The sequence below is a fragment of the Volvox carteri genome (assembly GCF_000143455.1).
Source record: "Volvox carteri f. nagariensis unplaced genomic scaffold VOLCAscaffold_68, whole genome shotgun sequence".
In the NCBI taxonomy this organism is placed as follows: domain Eukaryota; kingdom Viridiplantae; phylum Chlorophyta; class Chlorophyceae; order Chlamydomonadales; family Volvocaceae; genus Volvox; species Volvox carteri.
The window spans coordinates 474,503-484,859 of NW_003307611.1; the positions used below are offsets into that span (position 1 = coordinate 474,503).

General features: G+C 54.9%; 1 protein-coding gene across 1 annotated transcript; it reads left to right on the forward strand.

The window, feature by feature from the left end:
- Nucleotides 1-3,087: 3,087 nt before the first annotated feature.
- On the forward strand, nt 3,088-7,808 carry VOLCADRAFT_98131 (uncharacterized protein; the record flags this gene model as incomplete). Its single annotated transcript, XM_002957004.1, has 6 exons — nt 3,088-3,521; nt 4,002-4,554; nt 5,285-5,443; nt 6,297-6,481; nt 6,855-7,113; nt 7,788-7,808. The coding sequence occupies 6 exons, from the start codon at nt 3,088-3,090 to the stop codon at nt 7,806-7,808; spliced, it is 1,611 nt and encodes a 536-aa protein (XP_002957050.1).
- Nucleotides 7,809-10,357: the final 2,549 nt, after the last annotated feature.

Consider the following 10,357-nt stretch of genomic DNA (forward strand, 5'->3'; position numbering starts at 1 on the left):
CCAGCTTGCCCGTCGCGGACCCCGGCCGGGAGCCAGAGCCTACCGCCGCCGCGGCGGTGGCGACGGCGGCGGGGAGGCTGCTTGTACTGCTTGTACGACTAAGGGGGTCACCCGGCGGAAGCGATAGCTGACCGGATCCGCCGCCGCCGCCGGTGGTGTTGGCGGTGCGACCGTTGGCGACAGAGCCGCCGTCTGCCGGGACCGCCACCGCGATCCTGCCTTGGACCTTCACCGTTTTATGTACGACGTACGGCTGTCGTACAGCGTCGACCTCACCTTCGTCCAGCAGCACGGCACTATCATGGTCGTACAAGTTCTGCGGCTGCGAGAAGCCCTCGGGCGGTAGTCCTGCCGCCGGCTGTAAGCCGCCGCCGCCGCCACCGCCGCTGGCCGCTACGAACCCTTCACTTTCCGAACCCGTCCGAAAACGCGGCGGCGGCGGCGGCGGCGGCGGCCGGAGTGCGCCGCCATCGTCACTGCCGCCGCCACCGTTAAGAACAGTTACCGCCGTTAGGCTCGTTCCTCCCATCTCTCCGCGGACAGTCGCAGCGGCAGTAGCACTAGCAGCAGCAGCAGCGGCAGTAGCAGCAGCAGCAGCAGCGGCCTGGGGGGTTTCTAACGATGCTGCAGCGGGTATAGATGTCCTGGTATCCATTGAAGCTGTGGTCGGCATCGCCGCTGCGCTGGCGGCGGCGGTAGGCAGCGGCGAGGCGCTCAGCTCGTCGTACATTGCCTTCACTTGGCTAATGAAGGTGTTGCAGTACGCATCCAGGTCCTTCGCCACCACCGCCACCGCCACCGCCGCCGTCGGGTTCAAGGGGATCGAGGGGGGAGGCAGTAGAGGAGCAGGAAGGGGGTTCAAAAGGTCCTTGCCAACTATTAACGGACATCACCTGCCATCTCTCCATCCTATGACTTCCTTCGCTCACCTTTTGCGGCGGCCATGAAGCTGCAGCAACCCCAGCGGTAGGCCTACTTCCCGCGTTGGCAGCAGTAGCAGTAGCAGTAGCAGTAGCAGTAGCAGTAGCAGTAGCAGTAGCAGTAGCAGCAGCAGCAGTCGCGGTCCGGATGGGGACGCGCAAGGAAAACACACCGCCGGCGAGAATCACCAACACGTCTGCAGGTTTGTAATATGTTCATGTGTGGGGGGGGAAAAGAGGAAGGGGGATAAGGGCAGGGGGAAGAGGAAGGGGGAAAAGGCAGGGGTTAAGGGAAGGCGGAGTGATAGGGCAATGGGGCCTCACACGACACCGCTCGGGCGGAGACGCACCTTGAGGCAGCGCCTGATGTGCTAAGCTGGAGTTGGTGGAGGTGGAGGGGAGGGTTTGTTCGGGGGCCCGGAGCTCAACAAGCACCTGCGCTAGTCGGGCACGGGATGGGATGGGGTGGGAATTTTTTTTATGTGAGACGGGATTTCTTCCTGGGAAAAAGGGGGGAACTTTCTCCCCATCGGCCGATGGTGGCCTGGCTGGTGGTGGCATTGGCATGGGGAGCTGGATTGGGGCTGCTTTCCTCCATTTTTCATTGATTGGATTAAGCAAGAGGTTGTAAGCAGGGGGAAGGTGTTGTATAGGGAGACGAGAGATTTGGGTTTACACGTGCGTGATTTAGGAAAGCGCGGGGCCCGGTGGCGAGGGGGCGATGGTGGGTGCATCACTGCATTCTCGTGGATCGTCGCCGGGGACGATAACAATTCGTCGCCAACCCCGCAGCACCTCCATGGTTTCACCTTGCTGGTGCTCTTCGGAGGCAGCTCGAGGACCAGATGGGGCGGCTTGGGCTTGAGCTCCGTGTGAAGATCAGCTGGCGCGGTCAACCGGAAGTTTGGCGAGAACGGATACGAGATGACCGTGAGCAGCGCGCGGTTGGTGTTATTCTTGATGAGCAAGTTTCTGGTTTGGGGTGCAGAGGAAGGTAACGTAGAGCTGTTTTTAAACACGACTTCGCTGGGCACTGTGTACACCTCGGCTTCCATTATCTTAGAGGGCTAGACCGCTTTGCGCGGACATCAGCGTGACGAGTACTTAAAGCTATAAGTCAGCCCGTATTAAGGATATATGTAATGACAATCATTTCGAGTAAAAAGACAAATGCCAAAGCGGCGATTTGCAACTGTTTCTTTTCTGTCGTACGACTCCCTTATTTCCATAATCCTATACGCAAAATTGTCACCACCAAGCTTGTCCGGGAGCCTGAGAATGATATGTAGGGCCGTGGAGGGCGGTTGTTGTCCGTGTGCATTACAACTTTTGCAATGCGAAGTCCTTCTCATTATAAACACGCAGTTACTTTCCAAGCGAAAGCTTTGTGAAGGGTCCCTCGGAACCGGATGTGCAGCTTGCCAGGATTAATAATTTAAACCCCCTGGGGTTCGAGAGATCTTCCCTTTTCCGACATGACCCTTGGAATGCAATCCGTGATGTATATTCGTTAGTAGCTGAAGACAGGAGGAGGACAGGGGACATGTGCCACAGTAACTGTCACTTGTTTCACTTGTGCGACGCTAGGACTTCTCCAAGGAGTTTCTCATCAAACCGCGGGCATGCGTGTAAGTATGAAATTTGGAGTGATAACACCAAACTATATTTTAGGCCTTACATCTAGCATCTAGTGCTCGTCCCACTGAGAATAATGAACCAGAATAATGAGTCACGTGCTAGTTTCCTATCATAATTGTACTTTAAAGGACTCAGAACCTATAGGTACACACTTCCTGGCCCATAACGAAGCAGTCAAGCAAGTTTAAGCTAAGAAACCTTGCACCGAGAGTCAACAACATGACGAGCAAACGCCCTTTGCACCAGCTGCTCGTGGTCTGCTGCTTGACCAATATGATGGGCTCGACACAACGCAGTAAGAATCGTCATTGAAAGCCGCGCAAAGCCTTGCAGGTGCAAACAGTTACCGAGAAGCACTTCCGTTAGCTCACGGAACCCTAGAACCCACTCACTCTTGGCACATTTTTACGGAGCTGGGGTCACAACGTTGCCAACCATCCACTTGGTTTCGACCTTGTAACGTGCTTGCGAGTTACGCAAGCGCAGCTGCGCCCAGGCTCGCGGCCTTTCCGCTCAAACTCGAGACAAAATGCTTCCCCTCAACCTAAACACACCGCGGCGCGGCGCGGACTCGCTGCCATCTGAGTTCGAACAGCCCTTCACTACCGACGTCTTGGTAATCGGAGCAGGCATTTCGGGCCTTGCCTGCGCGGCGCACCTTCGGAGCACGGGATTACGTGTCATTGTACTGGAAGCTCGCCATCGTCTTGGCGGCCGTCTCCATACCATTGCTATTCACAGTGGCAGTGGTCTTAATGCTAGTTGCCCTCAGAAAAGCTATACGGTGGACCTGGGTGCGGCCTGGGTCCATGGCATCGGCAGTGCCGGCGCGCCCAACCAGCTTTATAGCCTGGCTTGCGAGCTGGGTCTAGGCTGCCGGCCAACTGACTACAGCGACGCGGCGGTATACACTGCGGGGGGAATTCGACTGGCGGATCAAGATGTCGCTGACATTGAGCGTCTGTGAGTTTAAATTGCGGGGGGGCCTCGCTAATCCATTCTGAAAAACCGGATGTGACTTGAGAAGCTTGAACGTGGGGGGACTATTATGAAAGCCTAATAGAAGCTACGGCTGATGATAAAAAATAGAAACTTGGTAGCCCGCTGTAACAACACACAAAAAAATGCATACGGAACTGGGGAATGTGAGTATGGTTCTCTTAACCTTTTCCTCCTTACGTTCACTTAAAAAAAACCAAAACATTTTCTAAGAGGAACTATCGGGCCTGGAGAAGCATGAGGCCACAGCATGCCTGGATGTTGGTTGTGGATTTTGGTTTTGAATTCCCGTGCTTCTCTGCTTAATTTATTTTTATTTCTTTTCCCCACGATGTCGCCCGTCGTCACGAGTCTTTTCCCGTACAAATCATATAATCATATAACAAGAAACGCTGTAACACAGCACCAGTATAAAAACGCAACGCCACCTAACTACCTCTACAGGTATCACGTCTTTGAGCAGCACCTACTCGCGATGCTCCACACATCCGACCCGGGACCGGCGCTGATGACAATCCAGGCAGCTCAGGACGCCTTCGCCGCCGCACACAGTCTGTCGTCCGCCCAGTCGGCGGCGCTGTCGTACGCTGTATCAAACCATATGGAGCATTACTGGGCGGGGGAGGCACGGAGCATGGGCGTGGCCGCACTGGACGAAGTCGTACTGCCCGGCGGCGATGTCGTACTGACGGAGGGGTATGGTGCCATGGTCGGCCGCCTCGCCGCCGGCCTGGATATACGGCAGGGGCATGAGGTGGTTGCCGTACAGTACGGCGGCAGCGGTGTCGGTAGGTCTGAAGCTGGTGTGGCGGTGACGGCGCGGGTGAGTGGCAAAGGCGAAGGCGGCGTAGTAACTCTGACGGCGCGGGCTGCCGTGGTGACGCTGCCGATTGCCGTACTGCGGTCGGGAGTCGTGGAGTTCAGTCCGCCGCTGGCGGCGGTGGATCCAGGGAAGGCAGCCGCCATCGGCAGGCTCGGCGTTGCGGTGTACAACAAGGTACGGCGGCATTGTGCCCTCCTTTTTTCGTCCTTGTGTCGTACATGGGCCTGACCTGCCGTTTACACAAACTGTGCAAGCTGGCGCAGCTTAAAGGTGACTACGATGGTGCTCCTTGTATTAGGAGTGCTGTACGCGAGTAAGGAGCTACTTTGCGATATAACAGATGAACCTGGTTTTTATGTATTTGTTAGTATGTTAGTATGCATGTTTGTATGTATGTATGTATTTGTGAAATAGAGAGGTATATCTTCACCCGTGGCAGTTGCCCAGTGGATCGCGCTCAGGTTCCGCACTCACCACCGGCATCCAACGGAATCTGCCGGGTCGCCAGCGATCCAACTCCATTCCTGGTCGGCTCGCAGGTCAACTTTCTCCCAGATCACCACCTTCATTAAATAGGGGTGCTATATCTTCCGCCAGCAGTAAGAAAATTTGCCCCCATTTGCCCCCACTGAGGATTGAACTCAGGACCTTTCCCTAACTCGGTAGTACGAAGGGAACGCTCTACCACTAAGCTATAGAGGCATGTGCATGTACATGTGAAAAAAACAAAGACCTATATACATAATACATTCATGCATGTACATATGCATGTATGTATGTATGTATGTACGTCTTCGGTGGTTTAAACACCATCTGCAACTGTCTCAGCCATGTTGGCTGTTGTTGTACCTTACCATATTACCCAACGCCATGTGTCCCTACCCAACTTGCTGCCGTAATACAGGTGGTGATGCTGTACGACGCAGCTGACGTGTTTTGGGACGACACGGCATTCATCTACCGCATTCCGGCCCCTTGGGAGGCGGGTCGTTGGAGCTACTTTCTAAACCTGCACAAGGTATCGTCGTGGGTCGTTACGTTAGGGTGGTGTGAAGCGTTATGGGTGGGGTTGGGGCCCTGTGTGTGTGTGTGTTTCATGTCTTATGTACGGCGCACTACTTTCCTCCCTGTGCCGTACTACTCAATCGTCTTATTGGACCCGCATACATGACGCATTTTGGTTTCTTATTTCGTTTATCGACTGTCTACTGCAGTCTAATGACTGATCCATAATGAAATTATGGATACTGTATTTTGCATTATCTGAATAATTGTTCGCTTGCCAATATATGTATATATATATGTATATATATATACATATGTTTTTATTGGCAACGGACAATTATTATTATTATTATTATTATTATTATTATTATTATTATTATTATTATTATTATTATTATTATTATTCATTAGTATTAGTATTATTAGTATTATTAGTATTATTAGTATTATTATCATCCGCCTGCAGCCCGCCATGGCGGAATGCTGCGTAACAGTGTTTCTTGATCCTGGAGGGCAGGAGTGGCGCCATGCAGTGGGTACTGTGCGCCACCAGAGTGTGTGTGTGTGTGTGTGTGTGTATGTCCCTTACATCGCCCGCCTAGAACCCCCCCACCCCCACCCCCCTGGTGGGAGGGAGTCACCTGCCCCCCTGGATGACTTTATCACACACACACAGACAGACAGACAGACAGACAGACAGAGAACCTTTGCGGCTGAACTTCCCCCCCTGCCCTCCTCCGTATGCTTCTTATGTAGTTATGATCTCCTCATCTTCGCCTTACACATCATCATTATCATCGTTGCCATCTCCGTCATCATCAACATACATCGTTATCATCACCATCATCACCAACAACACCAACACCACCATCATCATCCATCGCCACCACCATCCTGCATATCCGTGACAGGTAACCGGTGCGCCCATTCTCGTGGCCTTCAATCTCGGAGAGTCCGCCCGGCGACTGGAGGCAGGGAGCGATACGGAGGTGGTGCAGGGAGCGCTGCAGGCGCTGGCGGGTATGTATGGTACGGCACGTGTACGGCAGCCACGTCAGGCTGTGGTGACGCGATGGGGGAGCGACCCGCATTCCAGGTAGGAATGGGTGGGTTGGGTTGGAGTCGGTTGGGTTTTTTTAACGGTTGATGGGTGGTTGGGAATGTACAACAAGGGAGGATGGACCCCAGTCCCCTCCCGAGGGCCGCCAGGAGTACGACATGCGGAGTTTTTCGTTCTCTTCTCAATCCCAATGTACGGCTTGACGGTTTCAATTTAAAACACGTCATGTATGTATGTATGTATGTATGTATGTATGTATGTATGTATGTATGTATGTATGTATGTATGTATGTATGTATGTATTGCTTGTCCGATCGTGTGTTTGAATACCTCACTTCCACATCTCCCCCACGTCCTTCACCCCCTTCCCTGTCCTGTCCTGCCTCGTTTTTATTTCCCTGTACGACAGGATGTCGTACACGTACGTGCCTGCTGGAGTTACTGGCGCCGCATTCGACGACCTGGCTCGTCCCATTCTGGGCTGTCTGTACTTTGCTGGGGAGGCCACACACCGCCGTCACTACGGTACGGCACACGGTGCGTACGACTCCGGGCGCCTGGCGGCAGCCGCCATCCTGCAGCAGCTCCGCGTTAACGGCATCTCGCCGCCGCCGCCGCGGAAGTGGGCCCCCCTGGGGCTTTTCACGGCCAGAACGACGGCGGCGGCGGTCAGTGCAGCGCCGCCGCCGCCGCAGCAGCAGCAGCAGTTGGCCGCCAGGACACAGCCACGGCCACAGCCGCGTTGGCGATCAATTCGCGGCGGCGTGGGACGTGCTGCTACTGCCGCCACCGTCTCTGTCTTCCCAGCCGGAAGCGCTACTGCTGCTGCCGCCGCCGCCGCCGCCGAGAGTTCCGGCGCCGTCACGCCGCCGCTGTGCCTTGCGCCCACAGGCGGCATTCAGCTAGCAGAGTGGACGACCGCGGCGGCCGCTTCCCCTGCCGCTACTGCCGCTACTGTTGTTACCCCTAGCAGTAGCACAAGCAGTAGCAGTGGCTGTGGTGTTGCGGAGGCTGTGCCGCCGGAACACCTAGGGGATGTCACTCCAGGGGGGCCTGAAGACACGGGGGCTCAGGCTGGGGAGGTTCTACGTCCGCCGCAGTCTCGCGCCAGTGACGTGTCTGAGGTACCGGCAGGAGGAGGAAAAGGAGGAGGGGGAGGAAGAGAAGGAGGAGGGGGAGGTTCAGTTCGTTCCAGAATGTAGACGGCATGCATGTGCGATGGGGGGCTTGGGGAGGAACGGAACCCTAGGTATTTTTTAAAGACAAAAAAAGTGTTTGGGGATTTTTTGGGGGAGTGCTGCTACGTTGTTGTGTTGCCATGCCGTGCTATGCTACGTCACAGATGTACGGACATCACAAATAGGGCGGAAGTCGCGGGTCGCGCTTCAATAAAGAATCATGATGAAAAATGGAATAAGCTGCTAGACGTGAAGACGGTAGATCTGATCGCAGCTTGCAGTTCGCATAAAGGCACCGAACGCTTGGCTGCTACCGTACACACGTTTTTCCTGTAATTTTTTTAATCTAAAAAGACATTCCCTGTCCTGTCCTGTCTTTTCGGCGCCTTTCTTACCTTACGGAGGTTGGCCTGGTTCTAAGGAGGCCCCGTTGATTCTGTACCGTACAGAGGGTATTTGCCGTACATCTTTGAACGCGCTCTCTTGCTGTGCTGCATCCATGACTTGGTGGTTGTACGGTAACTGTACAACTGTCATAGATTCATCCTTTCTGTAGCTGTATGCACCCGTGGGGTAACCCGCCGCCGTACAGTCGTGTTGTACAAAATCGCCCGTCGGCATCCACGGAAAAAAAAAACTCTTCTAATCTTGTCACCACTTTTTGTTGCCTTTGCCTACCTGATCAGTTGCCGACATGGATTGTCATCGCTTGATGTTAAAGAAGCGCAAAGAGCGTGGGCTTGGCGAGTTTAGAACGTGACGAAGTGTTTTTGTCGCGTTGAGTCCAACATAATTCAAGTATATCTTGCAAGTTGTAGTAGTAGTTTGTGGTCATGGATGGTGGTTTGCTGTTTCGTGTTCCCTCTGTGGATTTTGCTTCAAGGCAGTTTGTAGTCGTTGGTACCTCCTGTGACAGGTTCGCTTACTATTCCAGGTTGTCCATCCACATGCCTTGTTCAACACATTATGTGGAAGGTAAAAACCGGACCGAGAGGCGTGGCGTGCCTCGCACCGGAATACGGTAGCCGAACTTTTGGAAGGCCGAGGCTTTTGTCGTGAATCTAAATCCTCAAAACGACATATTATTTAACAGGGTGAAATTTGAAACGGTAAGGAGTCGAGCCGCGTCGCTTTTTGGCCTTGTTTTTTTGCTTTGGTAATTGGCGGGATTTCCAAATTTAAATCAGGGATCTCTCTCCCTGATTCAGATGGAACATGGAAGAGGAGGAGAAGGCGGGAAGGACGAGGCGACGCCCCTCATCGAGTAAAGTGAGAGAAGGACTGTTGTGGCTGTCTTAGGGATGGCGATGGACTCGGGGCGAACAAGAGGTCGAATCTGCCGGGACAGGGATTTCATCATTGCTTTTAATGACGCGCACTTCCGTTCTCCTGTTCCCGTCCGCTTTAGACTCTTTCTAAAACGAGTTGTTGAAAAGTAAAAGGCGACTGGGACTCGTCACAAATTGATTGTTAGGAGTTAACATTTTCATTCGTCAACCGGCTGTTTTATAAACGTTGCCATTTGTTGGCTCCTTTTCCTTGCTGAGTTACACTATACATATCGTACTCCCGTACATGCCGTACGCCAGAACATTCCGCTTTCTGTCGCAAAGGGATCGTAAATCCGTCAGTACGGAAACCTCCTCGCGTACGTAAGTGAAAACGAATCTGTCATCCGTACACATTCGTACACACGCGGTACAGGCTTCCTCAAAGCAAACAAAGCAAAAACCCAATTCCTCTCATCCCCCAAATTAGGCCAGCCTATCATATTCGCCACCATGTTCTCGACTCTGTTTTACAATTAAATTATACGAATGGCTCATCGAATGTTAGTCACAAGGTACCCTGTCACCCTGGCGAAATTTTGATGGAGAGGGGCACAACTTCACCCCGGCGGCACTACCCGCCGTACTGCCACGGTGTACGGCATAACGTGTGTGGGACGAGCAACGCCGTCACATCACTGTCCGCCCGCCAGGCGCTGGCGTGTGAGTGCGTTGCGTTCCGCCAGCAGGTGGACCAGGGCGGCTTGCGGCGGCATGACCGCTTCCCCACCCGGCGGCGGCGGCGGCAGCGACGGCGCTGCTGCTATTGCGGCTGTAGCCGCCGCCAGGCCGGCGGTCCCGCTGCTGGAACCGGGTCGAAATGGCGAGGCGCCGCCGCCGCCGCTGCTACTGCCGCCGCCGCCCGCCGCCGCGGCTTCTACTGCCATCCTCGCTGGCGCCGCCGGCAACAGCCTGCCTGTCGTGCTGAGTCGTACACCACTGGCTAGCGCACGGCTTGCAACAGCGTATCCCAGCTCCGTTAGCCGACCCGTAGCGGTGGCGGATGTGGCTGTGGCGGCGCTGCTACTGCTACTGCTACAGCCGATGGCAGGGGCCCCCGGCAAGGCGCCCGAAGTAGGGGGCCTACGGTCGTTGGGACCAGAACCGGGAGTTGCGACGGCGGCGGCGGTGGCGGCGCCGCCAACGTCACCAATTTCACCCGTAGCGGTATCAGATGCCACCGTCACCGCGGGCGATCCGCCGCCGCCGCCGCCGCCGGCCCCGCCGCCATTCATCTGCAATACACTGCGTAGCTGGTCCACCGTCAAGGTCTTGCCTCCGCCGCTGCCGCTACTGCCGCTGGTCTGCGCTGGCCGTACACCGCTAGTAGGGCGAGTTCCTCCACCGCCGCGCGATGGAAGAGATGGCGGCGGCGGCGGCGGCGGCGGGCCCCCTCCTGGCATCAA